Source organism: Camelus dromedarius, chromosome 9 (assembly GCF_036321535.1).
Source record: "Camelus dromedarius isolate mCamDro1 chromosome 9, mCamDro1.pat, whole genome shotgun sequence".
In the NCBI taxonomy this organism is placed as follows: Eukaryota; Metazoa; Chordata; class Mammalia; order Artiodactyla; family Camelidae; genus Camelus; species Camelus dromedarius.
Genome location: NC_087444.1, coordinates 18,383,589 through 18,405,429, shown reverse-complemented (window position 1 = coordinate 18,405,429; position 21,841 = coordinate 18,383,589). Strand labels below are relative to the sequence as shown.

The 21,841-nt window shown below is 35.9% G+C and overlaps 2 protein-coding genes and 1 long non-coding RNA gene across 16 annotated transcripts in view; 2 read left to right on the top strand and 1 right to left on the bottom strand.

Moving 5' to 3' along the window:
- Nucleotides 1–5,037, top strand: part of RSBN1 (round spermatid basic protein 1) — a 40,940-nt gene extending 35,903 nt beyond the window's left edge. The window contains exons 7-8 of one of the 2 annotated variants that reach the window (XM_064488857.1): nucleotides 399–866; nucleotides 2,915–5,037. In XM_064488857.1, coding sequence (XP_064344927.1) covers nucleotides 399–863 — 465 coding nt within the window. In that variant the 3' untranslated portion in view covers nucleotides 864–866; nucleotides 2,915–5,037. Of the gene's footprint in view, nucleotides 1–398; nucleotides 1,532–2,914 lie in introns of those variants that run through there. The other variant, XM_010976208.3, reaches the window with a different exon arrangement.
- Nucleotides 3,252–7,075, bottom strand: LOC116154949 (uncharacterized). The gene is made up of 2 exons (XR_010382238.1): nucleotides 6,979–7,075; nucleotides 3,252–6,862 (listed from the first exon to the last, which is right to left on the bottom strand). It is a non-coding gene; the product is annotated as an uncharacterized LOC116154949 (long non-coding RNA).
- Nucleotides 7,076–7,151: 76 nt separating this feature from the next.
- Nucleotides 7,152–21,841, top strand: part of PHTF1 (putative homeodomain transcription factor 1) — a 59,276-nt gene continuing 44,586 nt past the window's right edge. For 12 of the 13 annotated variants that reach the window (XR_010382232.1, XR_010382233.1, XR_010382231.1 and 9 more), the window contains exons 1-3: nucleotides 7,152–7,655; nucleotides 7,965–8,039; nucleotides 8,692–8,748. Coding sequence is in view for 4 of the 13 variants with exons in the window: in XM_064488855.1 (XP_064344925.1) it covers nucleotides 7,995–8,039; nucleotides 8,692–8,748 (102 nt within the window). In the remaining 9 variants the exon portion in view is untranslated. Of the gene's footprint in view, nucleotides 7,656–7,681; nucleotides 7,803–7,964; nucleotides 8,040–8,691; nucleotides 8,749–21,841 lie in introns of those variants that run through there. The other variant, XM_064488854.1, reaches the window with a different exon arrangement.

Here is a 21,841-nt window from a genome sequence, read left to right as displayed (position 1 = left end):
CCCAGGGAGCTCAGTTTTGGCCATGAGCAATCTCAGCTGTTAACCCCATTGCACCGCGTGTCCTCACCTGCAAATGGTTGTAAGACACTGAGGGAGCAGATGAATGTTGCCCTTATGTATGTCAGAGAATATTGATTAGCTGCACTTTGAAATACTTATCTAAATGATTCCCTAGGCCTTCCTAACTTCAGCCTGTACTTTTTACTAAAAAAACAGTGAAATATGAGGGAAAATGTGTCTCAAGAATTACAGGAAATTTTAGAAAGTTGTATATCATTTAGTATTGCTTAACTTTAATTTGACCCTCCTGTTTCCCTATGCTAATTATAATATTTTATTTGACTAAATCATTACATAATTTACTTTAAAATCTCATGCCACTTTTCTCCTCTCTTCAGTGTGTTCAGTGGGTGGATGAAGCAAAACTTAACCAAATGAGGCGGGAAGGCATTCGTTACGCTAGGATTCAGCTATGCGACAATGATATCTACTTCATCCCTAGAAATGTCATTCATCAGTTCAAAACAGTGTCAGCGGTGTGCAGCTTAGCCTGGCATATAAGGCTTAAACAGTACCACCCCGTTGTGGAAGCCTCTCAAAACACAGAAAGCAGTTCTAATGTAGACTGTGGAAAGCGAGAATTAGAAGTTGACTCCCAGTGTGTGAGGATAAAAACTGAACCTGAGAAAACATGCACAGAGATGCAGCTTTTAACAACTGCTTCATCATCCTTCCCACCTCCATCTGAACTTAATCTACAGCAAGAGGAGATGACTCAGCCTATTCCAGTTTTAAAGGTGGAAAGTAGACTGGACTCTGACCAGCAACACAATCTGCAGGAACATTCAAGCACTCCTGTGTGATATGTACATATTCAAACACATTTTTTAACTTTTTTAAATTTTGATGTGAAGTTATAGTTTTATAACTGGCTTAAGTTAAGTTTTATTGGAGAAATCTTGCCTATAATTCTATAAAGAGAAATGACATTCCACAAATGTCAAGCATATCTTTTTTACACAGATTATGCAAAGTTAAGAGTTGTATCTTATCCCGTTAGTACAGTACGTAATAGTGGGTCTGCTGCTACTTTCTGTTTTAAGGTGTGAGGTAACAATTCAATCTCTTCTTCAAATCAAAACGAGAATTCTCTGGAATAACAGATTCTTATTTGGTAAATTATTCACTTCCCTTAATTTTATCTTGCCTTTGTCTCTTGCCATATTTGCTGTTTTTTGATAGAAGATCAGATTTATGGTTTAGTACTTGTGCTTTTATGGCACAGATTCAGCTTCTACAGTAAAAAATGGCATAGGTTTTGGGAAAGAGTTCCTGCTTCTTGTACATAGGCAAGTCAGTTACTTAGTTCCAACCAAACAGAACAGGTAGTTTCTAAGGAGTTCAGTGGCTCTCTGGTTTCTTAACAAAAGAGAAAGCACAGCACTTTCTGATCCAAACTGTTTTTTTTTTTTTTTGGTATTTGTTATTTAAAGCCCAGTGGATATTTCAATTAAAAATATCTAAAGATAAATAGTCCTTGGTCATTCATTATCCATGGTTCATTAAGCTCTTCTAGAATACATGGTAACTATGGAAGATATTTTGGGTAAAAGAGATAATGTTGACATGATACTCTATTGTTCTGCTTCCTAGCGTCCTCACATTTTGTGTGGATACTTTTGCTTCCTAAACTGATCACGAGTATCAAACTTGGAGGATGATACCTATCTTTCTGATGAGGCTGCCATATTTTGTGCATGAAACTTAGGAAAAACTAATTTTTTCAGCTGGCATCAACCTCTTCATGGTAAAGATCTGTTGAGACACTTCAATTTAGTTTCAACTGGTGAATACCTGGGTTTATTTATTATTGCTCTGTGTTGCTACTGTCTTATAAAGAATATGGCACTAGACTTCATCCTAGAGTTTCAGGTAGCCTAATCCATATTAGTGCCTGAGTATTTAACAATTGTTTTTCAAACAGGCACAGTTCATATAGCTAGTGTAGTCTTAACTTTCTGTTATTTTGGAATGTTAATGTGATACACATTTCACTTTCTCTTAGTTAATAATACAGTAGGCCTTTTGTTTGTTAAAGGAAGAGTACTCCCCACACCTAAGACCAGATCCTTGTATCTACCTGGTTATAGTGCAATTTGGAGGTTTTTTTTTTCCTGGAGGGTGAGATTTGGAATATTTACATTAACATAGGCAAAAAAAGATGCTGCTTTATTATGTCTGTCACCACAAAAACTTAGCTGCATCTTTTGAAATATCAAATATGAATTTTCTCTAAAATATTCTGAAATAGGTTAAATCTTATATAAATATTACTTTGTGCAATATTGTTGTGTAGTTAAATGCATATTAGCAAAGTATAGAGGTCACTGTGTAAACCGATAGAAAAGTAACCATCAGCAAATACTGCAGTGATTAGTTAGAATCTGTATTATTCCTTATATATATGTATATGTATGTATTCTCTGTTACAAAGGATGAAGACAAATAGAGAAACATTTCAATGTAAAACATTTATGAATTGGAAGTGATGTTGGTTTTAGTTATCTTTGTAAATAAGGTAATTAGAATGGTATGAAAAGTAATGTGATTATTGCAGGGGTGTTTTAAAATCTTGGGTATAAATTCTAGGCTAAATTCTAGTTTATCAAGACTAGTTTTTAAGGGACCTGCCTTTGAGGGTGTTTTTTGTTATTTTGCGGGGAGGGGCTTAATCACAAAGTATGTGGGTTTGGGTTATTTCTTGTGTTTTGTTTTTCTGTCCAGAAGAATTTCATAGAGCTTTACTAGGCTGTGCAAAGTAAAATTCTTCTCAGGCAACATTTGCTTTTTAAAATAATCATGAAGAACAAGGTTGTTAAAGCAAAAACTTTTTATTTTTTTCTTGTCTTCCAAGATCCGATTTCCCCATCTCCCACTTGCCATCCAGCAGATGCCATCTGTCATCTAAGCTGGTCATTGCTAATAAACAAGGAGACTGTCTCCTGACAGCCAGCACTGTGTATAATCACTCAGGAACCAGCGGATCTGCAAAGACCTACAATCAAAAGCAAATCCCCATTTTCTTTTTATAAAACATTCTACCCTCAACTCCAATTATAAGCATATTAAAAGAATAAAAAATGTTTAAAATCATGTACTAATAAATTCATTGTATGTTAGAATTGCAATAGAACCGAGAGAGAAACATTTAGCTAGTAATGTATCTGGAAACTGAATGTCCTATGTGAGTATTAGATTTTAATAGCATGCTTTAAAGACTGATGAATATAAAAGCGCAAGTTTTGAGTTTCTTACTGCTTTAAAGCTGTATCCTAGTTTAGTGATACAAATGATTGCAACTTTTCTAAAATCATTAAATTATTCGGTTTGGTGGAGTGAGGCATGGAGCAATCTGGCGTTTTCTGATTTGTTAAAGTAGTGATGGCAGTGAAGTTGTAACTGAAATTTAAGCTGATCTTCCTTTTTGGTATATTATCCGTTGTGCCAACTTTTTGAGATTACTTGCAGAATGTGGCTACAAGTTTTAGTATTTTGTGGAGCAGAGGGATATTTTTCAAAATGTGCTTATGGAAAGGACCCAGTAAATGAGTATTCCTAACTTAGTAACTAGAATGATTTTATGGTCTTCATTAATCAGGAGAAAAGTCTTCCCCTTGCCCCAGAACTCATTCTGTAATTACCAGGATATGCTAGGAGTAGGATTATGATTCAAAGAGGTATTCCAAATTCATAAAGCAATAATTAAAAAAAAAAAACTACATATTTATTCCCCCTCCAAAGTTTTAACTTTAAAAATGAATTCCTAGGCTTAATTTTACTTTTAATTTGCTTACTTAGAATTTGTTTCACTGGTACTTTATCGGTTTGAATTAAAGACTTTTGAAAGGTGCCCTTTCCCCTTAGAGACAGTTGGAATATCAGTTGACTAATATCACAAGCGCTTGTAGGGGGAAAAAGGAGCTTACTAAATCAAATTATTTACAAAATATAAACCTGAGGAAAAGATGTCTTGCATCATCTTGCATCGGTCTTAATAGGCATAAAGTTCATCCTTAATGACTGGAGAAACTTTTGCTTATTGCCTTTCCTTCTATAAATATTGTCTAGAATGAAAGCTAATTTAGGAACATGACTCCAAAATTCAATTAGTGCATATATTCTTGATTATTATTATTAGCTCATTATTAGATCATTTATTTTAACCTATATTTGCCATTAAATTTTTCTTTGCATTTATACCTTTAGAGTAATTGAGTTTGTGTCTTTCTAATGAATCTGTTTTATCATTGCTACAAGTTTTAGAAAAATAACCTTTCACTAGTACATGCCAGAGGTTTGTATTTCTGCTAAGTTTAATTTTTTTAAAACAGGTTTTAGTTGTATTTATTGGTCATGCAGTCAGTAGAGGAAATGTACAAGACAGATGTTTTTCTTTAGCACATAAGGGACCTATCCTCATTATGAAAGTTTGTTGCTTTAAAAGCAAGTATCTCTCCATAAATATTACGGCCTTCCATTTTCTTCATACATCTTTTAGGATCCACTTGTGCATGTAGTTGAGACCACTGTCTCTTAATATAGCACTTTTCAATTCTCTCTAAAGAAATACTTATGTACTACTTCTATCACATGTTGTAAATTTTCATGTAATAGTGTTTTCTGTGACTAAACTCCATTATGATTGGCAGCTAAGACTTTTTTTCCTGTGGCTTTAATTTATCTTAAGAGGTCTTTGCATATAGATGAAATGTATAATTTGCCTGGCGGACTATTTGCGTTTTGTGGCCTTAGTTTGTTTATTGACATTAATGAGTGTTTTAAAAAGGTTTTTAATGAATAGTCTTAAATCTAAATTTGTGTGAATAATAATCCTTTTAACACAGTGCTTTTTTGTAGCTGTCTAAGTGTGTTAAATTGTTAAGCTATTTCTTTGTAAAATAGGACAATGGAATGCATAGAGGTTTTTTTTTTCCTGTAAAGTATTTTTTTAATAAACAAAGTCTGATTTGTCCTTTACTGATGTTTCGTGACAAAATGAATAGCATGTGTGAATTGTAGCCACCTGGAACCTGTTTTTTAAAGTATTAATCTCTCCCTTCTGTGTCTCCTATTATTTTCTGATATTTTAGAAAATCTTGTGACCTTTGTTTCCTAAAGAAAAGGTCATAGATACCCGGGGAAAATTTCATCCATATTGAGAGGCAGTTAGTGGAGGCATTTGTGGCAGTTGTGCCTCTTGCTGCATTAATTGATTTATACCTATGAGAGAGCAATCAAAGTTTTATTCTGGGGATGTTATTTTTGAAAGTACATGCATGTAGTGTTAGTTAATGAAGGTAATTTACAGGTGTTTCAGGTGTCATTGATGTATTAAGTGACATAATCCAAATGGATTTTTTTCCTCATCAGTTTTTATTTGTGTGGACTTCTCATTTTACTGTTCTCAGCACTGATAGCCCTTGCTTAGGATTAGGAAAGGAAAAGGAAAGGACCGAATGTTTTTTTGAGTAACTGCTGTGGGCTAGGCTGTTTATATGAGGATATCTCATTTAATCCTCACAGCCTTCAATAGGAAGATAACAATAACAATCGCCATAATACAGGTGAGCAAATGGGCTTGTTAGGTTGAATACATTGCCTAAAAGTCAGTTAGTGGGAATAGGAATTAGAATGCAATTCTGGGTTCAGAGTCCTGTGTTAGGTGAGAGACTTAAGCACTGAAAATTGGTCCAGAGGCTCCTAAAAGATGATTTGCTGCTGCTGATTCTTTCCTGGCGCATCTTACCTGATTCTGTTCTTTCAGGAACCTCCCCCAAGCTTCTTAGTGTGCCAAGCAATGAAGTAAAATGTTTTTGCTACTAGTGTAAATTTACGTCTTAAAGTAAACATTTAGATACACAAAAAATGACCTTCTCATGTCATTTTTCCAGGTTTTTTTGTTGTTGTTAAGTCAGCCATTTGTCTTGAAACCCAAGGGATTCGTCGTGTTCAGCTCTAAGGAAGGGAAAAGCTGTCAAGCAAAAGCGGAAAGGAAACCACTGCCCATGTGTGCAATATAAAAATAAAGCCTGGGTAAAATAATTTTAAATTAGTTTCGTGGGAGTTACTTTTATCCCAGTTGATTTTCTTCACTGGTAAAACGGGGATAACTTACACCTTATGTCGATTTGATAAATCAAAAATAAAGATGTAAAACATTTAGAACTGCACTTCTTAGGCTTTCTGAAGTGGTCTAGTCATTATCTCATTAGCTTTATCTGACCCAAATGCTACATGTCAGGCAAGCAAGAACACGTGAGGTGTACTTCAAGTGGGGTGAGAATGGCCGTTAGAGGTCAGCGTTCCATTAATGCCCCCCCCACCCCCCAATTATAGAGAAAGAGAGAGGCGGGGGGAGGGTGGAGGGAGAGGGGAAAGCGGCTTAAAACCTTCTTAACGTATCTTTAAGTATTCATTTGAGATCGCAACCGTTCCTTTCCCCTGACCTCTATCAGCTGCTTGACTCTTAACCTAGAAACGGTTCTTCCCGCCGCTACCTTCCCCTACCCTAATTTGGGAAAAGCGCCCTGGAACTGCCCCAAGCCTTGGCCCTTTTTACCCTTGAGCACTCAGAACGCTGAAGTCCCACAGCTGCTGAGGGGCTGGAGAGGAAGGCAATCAGTAAGCTGCAGCCTGCCAGGCCTTTTCGTCCCAGGACAGCGTAAATTCAGGAAAACATTTGTTCACTCAGCAAGGGTTGCGAACTTACGTGCCAGGCTCGCGCCAGCCCCCAGTCTCTGACCTCATGGCACCCACAGCCCAAGGAGAAAGACCGATAGTAAATCATTAAGCACAAAGAAACCTACAAAAACACAAGAAAAGATAAGTGTTGCAAAGAAATAAATGGGGAACTATTGGAATATCAGGACCGACCTCCTTTAGACCGATGGCTGGGAAAGTCATTTCTGAGGAAGTGACCTGAAGGGTGATCTGGGGGAGCTGCTCGTGGCCTTGATCTCCGTGCGGCTCCCCAGCCTCTTGGTCCGGGAACCTGGCAGAAACGCGGAGGGAAGGCCTCGGGCGGGGGCGGAGCCTCCTCCGCGGTAAAACCCGGAAAGCGGAAGCCGCGGCCCAGCTGCACCGTGGTCTGCGGCGCTGCAGTAGCCCAGCTCTCGGCGTGCTGAGCCACGGCCCAGGCCGGCCCGGCCTAGCGAGGACGCCCGCCCGCCGCCCCGGAGCGGCTGCTACCCCGGCCTTGGGGCCTTTGCACTTGACTTTTCTAGCCCGGCCCCGAGACGTCTGCCTTTGCCATAGCGACTGGCGGCCTAGCGAAGACCCCCTTCACATTTTAGTTCCCTCCTTTCCCAGTTCATTCTTTGCTTATTTTAGGGTCAGTCCGATGAGCCTGTAGGTCGGGTTTGGAGGGCGTCGGCTCTCTGGCAACACACTTTCCTCCCTTGAGCGCTGGGCGGCCGGTTGCCTCCGAGGCTGGGGCGGCCTCCGCGGTCTCCATGGTAACGGCCCTGTCGGCGTCTCCGCCTCGGGGGGAAGATGCGGCCTGCCGGGCCCGCAGCCTCGCCCCCGGCCTCACGGCGGGGCGGGGGCCGCTGAAGAGGAAGGTCCCGGCCGCCGGACTGCTGGGCTGCGGGCACCAGGTGAGAGCCGGATGCTGGGAAGCGGAGGAGGCGGGGTGCAGGTCCTCTCCAGCGACCTCCCCTCCTCTCCCTCTGCATCCCTGAACACGCTCGCACAAAATATCGCAGAGAGGCATCTCCGGTCGCCACTGCGCCAGAGTTTTTTTGGTATGCTTTTGTTTTTGTTTTTTTCCCCCTGGCAAACAGCCGGAGAATGAGACAGTCAGCAGCTCAGAGAGAGGCTGAGAGAAGCGGTTTTTGAGTTCTGCCCAAACTGGGAGAGTACCTTTCAGCAACTGGACTCACTGACTGGTTTTTCTTTATTTTCAGTGAAATCCCATTCTCTGGCTGGAGACACAGATGGCCTCAAATGAGAGAGATGCTATATCGTGGTACCAAAAGAAGGTAATATCAATGTATTTTTAGTTGTAAAGCATGCTTCCTGGAAAAAAGCTCCCACAAAGAACACCTATCGTGTTAGTTTTCCCTGAGCTTGGTAGTACAGGTGTTCTTACAAGGTATCTCTCAACATACATGGGAAAACTGATGTACAAGGTCAGTAGGTCTTTTAAACTCAGTTTCAGGCCTCTGAATAAGATTTTCAAATTACGTCCCATCTCCAGGCTGCATTCATAGTGTCACAGCAATGCTTTGAAAGTTTGTTTCTGATCAAACTGCTGTTTTTCTAGACATAAAACTTTTATCTGCACAGCTCCCATTGCTACTGTCAACAACCTTACTGAGCTGTCCATTACCTTTTATTTCTCTCGGTTTCCTACTGGTGCTTTTCCCGTAAGAAGTGGAAATATCTTTTAAGGTGATACTTAATTTGAAATATTTTGGACATTGCTTTTTAACTTAGGCTTAGATGCAGCTAAACCTTCCAGAATTTGGAAGGAAATAGTCCTTGGAAATAATAATTTATTCCAGCCTCAGAGAAGCACAAACATTTCCCAGATATCATATTGAAACCTAATAGTTTGATTACTTTTGTGAGACTTGACCTAAATAAAAACATTGCCTTTGCATCATTTAAATGGCCTGCTTCCTATTTCAGATTGGAGCATATGATCAGCAGATATGGGAAAAGTCAATCGAACAGACTCAGATTAAGGTAAATTGATTAATTTTTAGCTTTGTTTTACTTCATTAATGTGAAAAGTAGATTGTATTTACTTTAAAAAAAAATCTGCACTTATCCACCAAGTGTGGTGTTCTTTATTCTTTCAAATTTATAAGGAAAACAACACTGCAAGCGGAATGATATATGACAATTGACATTTGGCCTCGGTATCAGGGAAATAGAAAGGAGTTGGTCTATGATGAATTTGAAAGCAAATGTCCTATATAAATGGTGCTATGGCTGTTTAACTCTGGTGGTTTTGCTTTGTGGTAATGCAAACCTAGTGTTGTCAGAGCTTCATTCAAAGTTTTCAAGGGAAGCTGTGAATATGCATTTTTATGTAAAATATCCAGGTATTTTGAGCATCTCCCTCTTCTCCTCCCTCTCCCTCACCTCTCCCTTCACATCATCCCCTACCTCTTCTTTCTCTTTTTCTTCCTGTGCAAGGCAAACAAAATTCATTTGTTGCCTGAATCACTTTTTCAATTACTGATGTAGAGTATGGCTTAAATTTTTTCCAGTTCTGAAACTTTTTCTATACTGCTCTTAGAACTGAGCAGATTCTTGAGTTATTTCATGCTAATTAAGCAACCAAAAATTGATGTGTGATTCAGAATGCCAGCTTATTAATTTATAATAGGGAAAGGAGGGTTAAATAATGTTCCAAAGTTGGTGTTTTGGGGTCAACATGTATTGATGGGGAGGGTGGTGCAAAGTAGTCATGGAAAGGTTGTGTGGTAGCCAAATGTAATTGTACAGTCTTGAGAGATGTGGAAAAGCCTAAAAACCATCCTACCCCTATAGAATGTCTTTCTATTGACCTTAATACTTGGATCAACAGATTCAGGGTCTTACCTCCATGGAAATTACTGAATAGTGACTGGCAGATTCTTGTTTTGGGACCTGTCTTTTTTAAAGATTTTCTTCAGACCCTCTATTAACATTTAAATAAATATATGTACATATGAGTGTAATACAACTTAATATTTGTTCTATTTATCTCCAAGTCAGATTGATTAGACTGGAACGTTTAAATCTTTGGTGAAATAGGGTGCATTCTTTTTTTTTATGTATTTATTTTATAATATCATATTTTTAAAATTGAAGTATAGTTGATGTACCATATTATATGTTACAGGTATACAGTATAATGATTCACACATTTTTAAAGGTTAATAATTCCATTTATAGTTATTATAAAATATTGGCTGTATTCCCCATGTTGTACAATACATCTTTGTAGCTTATTTTATACCTGATAGTTTGCACGTCTTAATCTTCCACCTCCATCTTGCCCCTCCCCTGTCCCTCCCGCCAACCTGGGAACCACTAGTTCCTTCTCTACCTCTGTGAGTCTGTTTCTTTTCTGTTATATTCACTAGTTTGTTTAGATTCCACATGTAAGTGATATCTTACAGGATTTGTCTTTCTCTGACTTATTTCACTTAGCTTAATGAAGGGTGCATTCTTTTTATCAACTAGAAAGTTGTTTCCACTACATGGTACTTGGGCTAACTTTTCACAGTTCTGTACAGTCCTTGATGTTTTATATTAATAGAAGATGGGGTCAGGATGAATAAATGCCCAGATTTTATTTTGTAACTCTCTAAATCCTGTCCTGTTATTCTTTTGTGAGCTCTAAAAAATATGGATAGTAAATATGGTATAATGAAAAATGCACAGACCTGGGAGTTGGATTTCCTTCTGTGATCTCTGTCTCCAGCCTTGTGATCTTGAACCAGCACCGTAGTGTGTCTGGGTTTGGGTTTAGTTATCCTTAGAAGGATTTTACTTCTTGCTATAGAATTTCCTTACCAACTTCCTTCCCCCACCCAATTTAATTATTTCCTAAACCTTTTTGTCCAGGCCATTTTATACAGACCTTCGTGTTAGTACACCGTATCAAAGTTACTTGTTAACCTGGGTATCTTCATAGCCATCAAGGGCAGGAATTGCATTTGCATCCCACTCTTAGAACATCTTGATTCATACTAGGAACTCAGTGTCACTGTAGTTAATTGAACCCCATCTATTATGTATATTTTTATTCATTTTTCTCTCCTAGGGGAATCTACCTAACAACTCCTTAAGGTATACTTTTTAATTTGACAGCAGTGGAAACAGTAAAATTAAAGACAACTGTAAAAGTTTACCGAGTTAATGTGCCAACATGTCCTAGGTGCAAAGGATACAGTTATTAACATAGACATGGGTCTTACTTTCATGAATTTCACAGTGTAATGGTGATGGGAGAAAGGCAAAGATAACGTTTTAAGTTTTAACAAAAACTGACCAAAGTATAGACTCCATAGAAGTATTTGATGCAATTTAAAAAAAATTACACAAATGTAAGTATTTTTTAAAACAAGGAAAAAAAGAAAAAATAAAACAACCCCCCCCAAAAACTAACACAACACTAACACCAGATCATAGCACAATAAAATTAGAAATTACATAATAAAAACACTCAAAATTGTAAAAAAAAAAAAAAAAAAAAAAAAAAATTTAAAAAATCTTAACTTGGATCATGAAAAGTGATATGAACTGTTCTATGAACATTTATTGAGCTATTATGTTTAAGACATTTTGCTAGGTGCTGGGCACAAGAGGATGGTATTTACAGAGTATGCTTGTTTAAGGGAAGAGCAAGTAGCTTAATCTGAGTGGAGTGTAAGGTATATAGATGAGAAGAAAGGCCATAAATCAGTTTGGAGCTGAGTTGACTGCTTTCCTAAGAACTTTAGATACTGTTCTGTAGGAAATGGAAAATTTTTATAGTTTTTGAGTAGAGAGGCCACATCAAATCTGTATTTTTGAAGGATAGAGATAAAAATAATAGATGTAACAAAATCTATGGAATGCTTCTAAAGTAATACTTGATTAAATATCGTTCTATATGTCTGTATTAACAAAAAATGTCTAGATTAACTAGGAAGAAAGAGTTACAGTGATTCAAGTTAATATACGAAGAATCTAGAGAAAGAAGACAATAAGTCAGAGTAAAGGGAAAGAAATACCAAAAATAAAACTAAAACAGTCATTATATATTCTTCATTTAACAAATATTTGTTGAGCACCTGCCTACCATGTGTCAGGCAGTAGACTAGGCACTATGTCCGTATAGCAGTGAAAAGATACACTTATTTTTTTTTTTCCATGGAACTTACGATAAAATGGGAAAGAAACAATGAATTCTACTAATGAATAAAAATTACTTTGGATAAATACAAAGAAGGAGAGCTGTTGCTTGCAAGCTATTATGCTTATAATAAAGGAAATGGACCTAGTCAAGGAGATCATAGAAACCTTCCTTAAAGAATTGATGCTTCAAATGAGATCCGAAGGATAAGTTGCAATTAATTAGGGCAAGAACTAATATAGTAATTCTACACAAACTCTTTCAGAAAACAGAGAAGGACGTGTACTTCCCAACTCATTTTATGATACTAGTATTACCCTGATTCCAGACAAAGACAGCAGAAGAAAATTTGTCATAGCTATACTACAAAGCTGGATAAAGAAGATACATATATATACACACACACACATATATGTACAATGGAGCCACATACTCAGCCATAAAAAGAATGAAATCTTGCCATTTGTGACAACATGGTTGGACCTAGGGGGTATTATGCTAAGTGAAATAAGTCAGACAGAGAAAGAAACACTGTATGATTTCACTTATATGTGGAATATAGAAAACAAAACAGATGAGCAAACATAATAAAACTGAAACAGTTATAGATACAAAGAACATACAGGTGGTGCCAGAGCAGAGGAGGGGTGGGTGCAAGAAATAAGTTAGGGGAGATAAGCGATACAAACGTCCAGATGCAAAATAAATGAGTCACGAGTATGAAATGTACAGTCTGGGGAATATAGTCAATAATTATGTAGTATCTGTGTATGATGACTAGACTTATCTTGGTGAGCATTTTGAAGTGTATAGAAACATGGAATCGCTATTTTATTTAACAGGAACTAACATACTGTTGTAGGTCATTTATATTTCAAAAGCAAACTAACTCATAGAAAAAAGGATCAGATTTGTGGTTACCACAGGTTGAGGGGCAGGGAGAATTGGATGAAGGCAGTCAAAAGGCACAAACTTCCAGTTATAAGATAAATAAATACTAGGGATGTAATGTACAACATGATAAATATAATTAACACAGCTGTATGTTCTATATGAAATTTGTTAAGAGAGTCAAACCTAAGAGTTCTCATCACAAGGACAAATTTTTTTTCTATTTCTTTAATTTTATATCAATATGAGATGATGGTCACTAAACTTATTGTAGTAATCATTTCATGATACATGTAAGTCAAATCTTCATGCTCTGTATCTTAAACTTACACAGTATTGTGTGTCAATGATTTCTCAGTAAAACTGGAAGAAAAAAGTCTTACCTGAGTCATAATATGGAGCTTTTAATAAACTATCATACTGACCATTAAGAAAAAAGACAATTTGTCATAAACATAAGTTAAAAATTTTGAATTCAACAACATATAAAATGGGTTATCTACTGTGACCAAGTGGGATTTATCCTAGGAATGTGACATTGGTTTAATATTGGAAAATAAATTAATGTAATATATTAATAGAATAAAGGACAAAACCACATGATCTTCTCAGTTGAGAGAGAAAAAGCATTTGACAAAATTAAATGCCCATTAATGAGAAACTAGAAATAGTAATTTCCACAAACTGTCAAAGGGTGTCTATTAAAAACCTACAGCTAACACTGTATTTAGGAATTAAACTGAGTGCTTTGCCCCTCAAATCAGGAACACAGCAAAGATGTCTGCTCTCACTACATGTGTTTAACATTTTACTACAGATTCTAGCCAGTGCAATAAGGCAAGGAAAAGAAATAAAAGGCATTGAGATGGAAAAGAAAATTGCCTTGATTCATGATGACACGATTCTGTATTTAGAAAATCCAAGGGCATTACTAATATAAATAAATGAGTTTAGCAAGGTCTTTAAGTATAAGATCAATATAAAAAGTTATCTGTATTTCTGTTTACCAACAATGAGTAATCCAAAAGTGAAATTAAGAAAGCAGTTCATTCACAGTAGCATCCAACAGAATAAAATGCTTGAGATTAAGTTTAACATAGAATGTATAAGACCAAAACTACAAAACATTGTTAAGAGAAATTAAAGGTCTGAATAAATGGATTAACATTGCATATTCGTGATCTGAAAGACTTAACATTTAGATGGCAATTATCTCAATGTATCTACAGATTCAATATAATCCCTTCAAAATTCCAGCAGGCTTTTTTTTTTTTTTTTGGTAGAAATTGATAAGCTAATTCTGAAAATGATAAGCAATGCAAAGGACCTAGAACATTCAAAACAAGTTTAAAAAGTACAAAGCTGGAAGACTTACTGAACCTCAAAATTTACTGTAAAGCTGTAAGTAATTCAGATAGTGTAGTATTAGTATGAATTGTAGATGAATGGAACAGAATAGAAAATCTAGAAATAAATCCTTACAGTTTTGATAATTTGATTTTGACAAAGATGTCAAAACAATTCAATGAAGAAATGATAGTCTCATCAACAAATGGTGCTGGAACAATTGGATATCCACATGTATAAACATGATCCTTGATTCTGACCTCACATTGTACAGAAAAACCACTTAAAAAGGACTATAGACTTAAGTGTAAGAACAAAAGTATAAGTTTTCTAGAAGAAAATAAAAGATCTTTATGACCTTGGCTAGGCAGAGGTTTTGTAGAAGCCTAGTCAAAAAAGAAAAAAGATGATAAATTGAGCTTCATCAGAAATTAAAACTTTTCTTCAAAATATCCCATTTTAAAAAATGAAAAGACAGAGGCCACAGACCAGGAGAGAATATTTCCAAATCATATGTATAGTAGAATTTTCTATCTAACTTATAAAGAACTCCTACAACTCAGTAAGAAGACAAAAAAAAAAAATCCCAATTTAAAAATGGGCAAATCGTTAAAAAAGTTCACAAACAATAAATGCTGGAGAGGGTGTTGAGAAAATGGAACCCTCCTACACTGCTGGTAGGAATGTAGTTTGGTGCAGCCATTATGGGAAACAGTATGGAGATTCCTTAAAAAACTGAAAATAGACATACCATATGATCCAGCAATCCCACTCCTGGGCTTATATCTGGAGGAAACTAGTGTGTGTGTGTGTGTGTGTGTGTGTGTGTGTGTGTATATATATATATTCCTTTCCATATTCTTTTTCATTATAGACCATTACAAGGTACTGAATATAGTTCCCTGTGCTATACAGTAGGGCCTTGTTGTTTATCTATTTTATATATAGTAGTTAGCATTGACAAATTCTGAACCCCCAATTTATCTCTCCCCACTCCCTTTCCCCCTCTGGTAACTGTAAGTTTGTTTTCTCTGTGACTCTGTCTCTGTTTTGTAGACAGTCTTTCTCTCTCCATCTTGTCCTTTTTTTTTTTTTTTTGGATTGCACATGACTGATATACGATATTTTCCTTTCTCTTTCTGGCTTACTTCACTTAGAATGACGATCTCCTGGTCCATCCATGTTGCTGCAAATGTCATTATTTTATTCTTTTTATGGCTGAGTAGTATTCCATTGTATAAATATACCAGAACTTCTTTATCTAGTCATCTGTCAGTGGACATTTAGATTGTTTCTGTCTTGGCTATTGTAAATAGTGCTGCTATGAACATTGGGGGTGCATGTATTTTTTTCAAATTAGAGTTCCCTACAGATATATGCCCAAGAGTGAGATTGCTGGAACATATGGTAAGTCTATTTTTAATTTTTTGAGGAATCTCCATACTGTTTTCCATAATGGCTGCCCCAAATTACATTCCCACCAACAGTGTAGGAGGGTTCTCTTTTCTCCACACCCTCTGCAACATTTATCATTCATGGACTTTTGAATGATGGCAATTCTGACTGGTATGAGGTGATACCTCATTGTAGTTTTGATTTGCATTTCTTTGATAACTAGTGGCATTGAGCATTTTTTCATGTGCCTGTTGGCTATCTGTATGCCTTCATTGGAGAACTGCTTATTTAGGTTTTCTGCCCATTTTTGGGTTGGGTTGTTGATTTTTTGTTATTAAGTTGTATGAGCTGTTTATATATTCTGGAAATTTAACCTTTGTCAGTTGCATCGTTCACAAATATTTTTTCCCAGTCCGTAAGTTGTCTTTTCATTTTGTTTATGGTTTCCTTTGCTGTGCAAAAGCTTACAAGTTTAATTAGGTCCCATTTGTTTATTTTTGCTTTTATTTCTGTTGCCTGGGTGGACTGCCCTAGAACATTGCTAAGATTTATGTCAGAATATTTTGCCCACTTTCTTCTAGGAAGTTTACGATGTCTTGTCTTATATTTAAGTCTTTAAGCCATTTTGAGTTTATTTTTGTATGTGGTGTGAAGGGAGTGTTTGAACTTCATTGATTTACCTGCTGCTGTCCAGTCTTCCCAACACTACTTGCCAAAGAGACTGTTTTTTCTCCAGTGTATACTCTTGCTTCCTTTGTCGAAGATTAATTCACTAGTCTGTGGATTTATTTCTGGGCTGTCTATTCTGTTCCATTAATTCATATGTCTGTTTTTATGCCAATACAATGCTGTTTTGACTACTGTAGCTCTGTAGTATTGTCTGAAGTCTGGGAGAGTTATTCCTGCAGCTTTGTTCTTTTTCTTCAGTATTGCTTTGGCAATTCTGTGTCTTTTGTGATTCTATATAAATTTTAGGATTATTTGTTCTAGTTCTGTGAAAAATGTCATAGGTAATTTGATAGGGATCACATTAAATCTGTAGATTGCCTTGGTCAGAATGACCATTTTAACAGTATTGATCCTTCCAATCCCAAGAGCATGGGATATCTTTCCATTTCGTTACGTCATCTTTAATTTCCTTAATCAATGTTTTTTAGTTCTCTGTGTATAAGTCTTTCACTTCCTTGGTCAAATTTATTCCTAAGTATTTTATTGTTTTGGATGTGATTTTAAATGAAATTGTTTCTTTATTTTCTTTTCTTGTTATTTGTTAGTGTAAAGAAATGCAACTGATTTCTATATGTTAATCTTGTATCCTGCTACCTTGCTGAATTCTTTTATCAGCCCTAGTTTTTGTGTGGAGCTTTTAGGGTTTTCTAATATATAGGACCATGTCATCTGCACAGAGTGACAATTTTATTACCTCTCTTCCAATTTGGATCCCTTTTATTTCTTTTCTTGCCTGATTGCTATGGCTAGGACTTCCAAAACTATGTTGAATCGAAGTGTCAGTTTAAATGAAAAACCTAGAAAAGGCAAATCTGTAGAAATAGAAAGCAGATCAGTGTTTGCCTTGGCTAGGGGATAGGAACAGAGATTTACTACCATTCTGGTTTTTGAGGTGATAGAAATGTTCTAAAATTTGAATGTGATGTTTGCACAACTCTATAAGTTGACAGAAATCTACTAAATTAATTACTAGAACTGTACACCTAAAAATGAGTGAGCTTTATAGTGTTAATTATACGTCAATATAGCTATTTTCTTAAATCACACCAATAGAAAAAAACTGTAGTGTACAAAAAAGACTACTAATGTAATATGCAAGAAACTCATATATATTCCCAAAGTAATTTGTCTTCTAAAATTTCTTAAGTGAGAGAGTATATTAAATCTAAGATCTAACATTATTTTCAGTGATGGAGCTCAACTTAGTACCCCTCCAAAAAGAATAAAATAAGAATGGCCCCTATCACTATTATTTAACATGCTATTTGAGATATATTTACTAAGATGAGCAAAACATTCTAATTACTATTCTTTTCTTTTAAAATATTTTTCTTTTGTTTTTATTTTCTTTTTCTAGTTAATATTAGAATAACAAAAATTAATATTTGAAAATGACATGATTTTATACCTTGAAAATTATAAATGGCTAATCATAAGCGCAGAGGTGATTTCAGTATTTGTAATGTTTTATTTCTTGAGCTTGATGGTGGGTACATGACAGATGAGAACCCTCATTAAAAATGGCTGTTTGAATATGTGCATTAATCATCTGGTTTCTTCTGAAACTCGTTTAAAATTATAATAATTAAGAAAAAATCAGCCACAAGGATTGAAGGAATGGAAGAGAAGAGTATAGTAAATGAGAACAATTAACACAATTTTGAAAGTTGGAAAGTGGATGGAAAGTGAAGAAAGTAAAAATGTCAGTGTCTATAGCAGGGGATGCTAATAGAAAACAAATGAACTCCCTGTTTTAAAACCCTTGTATTTAATTGAACAAATGCCTTTTCTTGGAAAGGAATACTCAATATTACCAGATACCCATCCTCCCTAAATTAATCTATAAATTTAAAGTAATGCCAAAAGAAGCACTAAAGATTTCTAAAGTGTAAAAGGAAAAATAAATCTATTAAAATTTTGCATCCCTTAATCATGTTTTGAAGATTTCTTCATAAATATATATGTATATATGTACACACATATACACCTTAAATATTTTTGTTAAGTTTATTACTAGATATTTTATTTTTCATGTTGCTTTTGCAAATGGGATTATTTTTCCATTATATTTTCTAGCTGATTGTTGGTCGGTGTTTCTTCTTTGTAATTCCATAAATAAATTTCTATAAATGAAAAAAACCCCACCAAAACCCCTTGTATTTGATTTCTGAAAAACTCAGGAATTAGATGGATCAGGTATACCTTTAGGTATGAAGTAGAACTGAAAATAGGATTTTTTGAGCATAAGTATAAGGGGCAATAGACCTATCCCCAGATCCTCCTCCTTATTCTACATGGCCTCATAGTTACCCTTATCTTCCTCTAACAGAAGAGTAGGGTGAAGCTTGCTCTCTGCAGAGGTTGGACCAGAGAAGTTCTGAATTTTGGAATACCACACACAAATGGGTAGAGTGAAATACTATACTAATAAAGGAGATTAAGTAAAAGTCTGCTGGCTAGGTTTATAATCTCTAAACAGAAGGCTGGAATTTCTTTTTGCAGAAGCTGAGTAAAAAGACCTAAGGAAGTGAAATGGCTGGCTATCCTCTACAGGGAGACCACTGTTTAACAAGCACCACACATTACACACTGAACTTGCATTCAGCATGTTAGTAGTGCCTCACTCTTAGGTGTAAATGGATAATTAAAGATGCTCAAATATTTGAGACCTAAAGAAAAAGAAAGAGATTTTAAAAAGTGATGTAGGAATCATAAGAATACTATTTTTTAAAGACATAATTAATAACTGGATTTTTTAAAAAAAGCTCTATAGATGAAAAAGTAAGAGAACCATAAAATAAAAATTACCAAAATAAATTCAGTAGGAAAGTTGGGAGATAAAATTGAGGCCATTTCCCAGAAGAATAGTACAAAAAGACAAAAAGATAATAGAAAAATGAGTACAATTAATCAGGAAGCCTAACATGCAACTAATAGGTGTTCCAGAAAAAGTAATTATCGAGTAAATAATACAGAAACATTACTCAGAACTGAAATACACACATTTACAGGTTGAAAGAAGAATCTTTTCAGTGATCAGCATTTAAACTAAGAAACATGATTGAGGTTTCAGAGCTAAATTTTAGACAAATTCAGTTCAGCCTACCTCGTATGTTTCTCCTGTGAGTCTCCCTTACTACTCACACAAAACCATTTCTGGTCATCAAACGTGCAGAGGTTTTTTCCCCACACCAGGCAATTCTCTGACACCAGCTGGATGTCCTACAGTTCAACTCAGTTTTGACACATTTTTACCTGGAGATGGTTTCGGTTCTCACAGGTTAAGGGCTGAGTCCCACAAGACTGCTCCTACCCCACTTTGGATGCCAACTGCAAGTAGTAGGTCCTAGGTCACCCCCAGCTTCTGTCCAATTTGGCTACAGATCAGAGGTTCCCACACAACCTTCTTCTTAGGTATGATTAATTTCCTAGGATAGTTCACAGAACTCAGAGAAACACTTCCTTAAATATTTACCAGTTTATTATAGGTTATGATAAATGATACAGATAAACAGCCAGATGAAGAGATATATAGGGTGAGGTCTGGGAAGGTTCCTGTAGAGTTTGGGTTATGTCACCCTTCTGATGCGAATGTGTGCACCAACCTGGAAGCTCTCTGAACCCCATAATAATGGGATTTTATGGAGGCTTCATCAGGTAGGCATGATGGATCATTAAACTCTATTTTGAGCCCTTTCCAAGAGGATGGAGAGCAGGGCTGAAAATTCCAAGCTTCTATTCATGGCTTGTACTTTCTGGTGGCCAGCCATCATCCAGGAGCCATCTAGGAGCCCACCTAGAGTGGCTTCATTAGAACAAACGACACTCTTGCCACCCAGGAAATTACAAGGGTTTCAGGAGACCTGTGTTAGGAACTGGGGACAGAGATCAATACAGAAATTTATTATAAGCCGCAACATTACAAGAACATTTGGGATCAGATCCTGGATTAAGCAGGAAGTAGAGAGAAGGATCAAAACAGATCATGTACAAGATTGGGAGTTAGAATGACATGGGGCCTCTCAGCAGCAACCTCTGGCTCACCTGGAAGCTGTAAGACAATGGAACCTTCAAAGTTCTCAGAGAAAATGACTTTCAACCTAAAACTTTGTGCCCAGCCTAAGTATTAAGTACAGAGGCACTATATGAAGACATATTCAGACCTACCAGTCTCAAAATATGTATCACTCTTGCCCCCTCTTCTCAGAGGAGTACACATTACTGTATTATAATGAGTGAGTAAACCAAAAAAGAGGAATTTATACTATCAGGAAACAGGATGGCCAGCACCAAGAGAGGTAAAGGGAATTCTAGGATAATTAAGAGATGTCTCAAAATGAAAGTTCATTTATTAGGCCTAGAAAACAAGAAGACCAGAAGGGAGCATGAGGACGGAAAATTGTGGTTTATAGGTATCTTCAAGGAGGAAAAAAAAGAAATCAGGGTTTGTTGTGTTTGAGTATGCTGGGAGCACATTTATAACACTTATAGAGAGTTTCAAAATGAATTAGTAATAGATGTGTAGAAAATGAAGTGAATGAAAAAAAATGAGACTTGTCATTATTATTTATTATGTTAAGATTCATTCCCTCTACACTCACTTTGTTGAAGTTTTTATCATCACTGGGTGTTGAATTTCGTCAGATGAATTCTCTGCATTTATTGAGATGATAATATGATTTTTATTTTTCATTTGGATAATGTATATATATCACATATCCATGACTTGTGAATGTTGAACAATCCTTACATCCCTGGAATACATATTTCATTTGATCATGGTGTGTGGTCATTTAAATATTATTGAATTCAGTTTGCTAATACTTTGTTGTTAATTTTTGTATCTATATTTATCAAAAATATTTGCTTATGATTTTCTTTTCTTATAGTGTTCTTGTCTGGTTTTAGTTTCAGGGTAATGCTGGCTTCGTAAAGTGAATTTGGAAGTGTTCTCTCCTCTTTTGTTTTATGGAAGAATTTGAGAAGGATTGGTATTAATTCTAATTTGAATGTTTGGTAGAATTCACCAGTTAGGCCATCTGGTCCTGGACTTTTTCATTTGTTGGAAGGTTTTTGATTACTGATCCAATCTCCTTACTGTTAATCGGCCTTTTCAGATTTTCTGTTTCTTCATGATTCCATCTTGGTAGATTATGTTTCTAGGTGTTTATCTATTTTCTAGATTGTCCAATTTGTTGGCATATAATTATTCATAGTAGTCTCTTATCCTTTGTGTTTCTGTGGTATCAGTTGGAATGTCTCTTTAATTTCTGATTTTACTTATGAATTCTATCTTTTTTTTTGTCTTGATAAGTCTAGCTAAAAGTTTGTCAGTTTTATCATTTCAAAAAACCAGCTCTTAGTTTTGTCGATCTTCTCTGTTGTCTCTTTTGTCTGTATTTCATTTATTTCTGCTCTGATCTTTGTTATATCCTTCTTTTTACTAACTTTGGGCTTCATTGGTTCTCTTTTTTCTAGTCTCTTGGGGTATAAAGTTAGGTGTTGTGTACTTAAAATCTTTCTTGTTTCTTAACGTAGGCATTTACCACTATGAACTCCCCTCTTAATCTGCTTTTGCTGAAT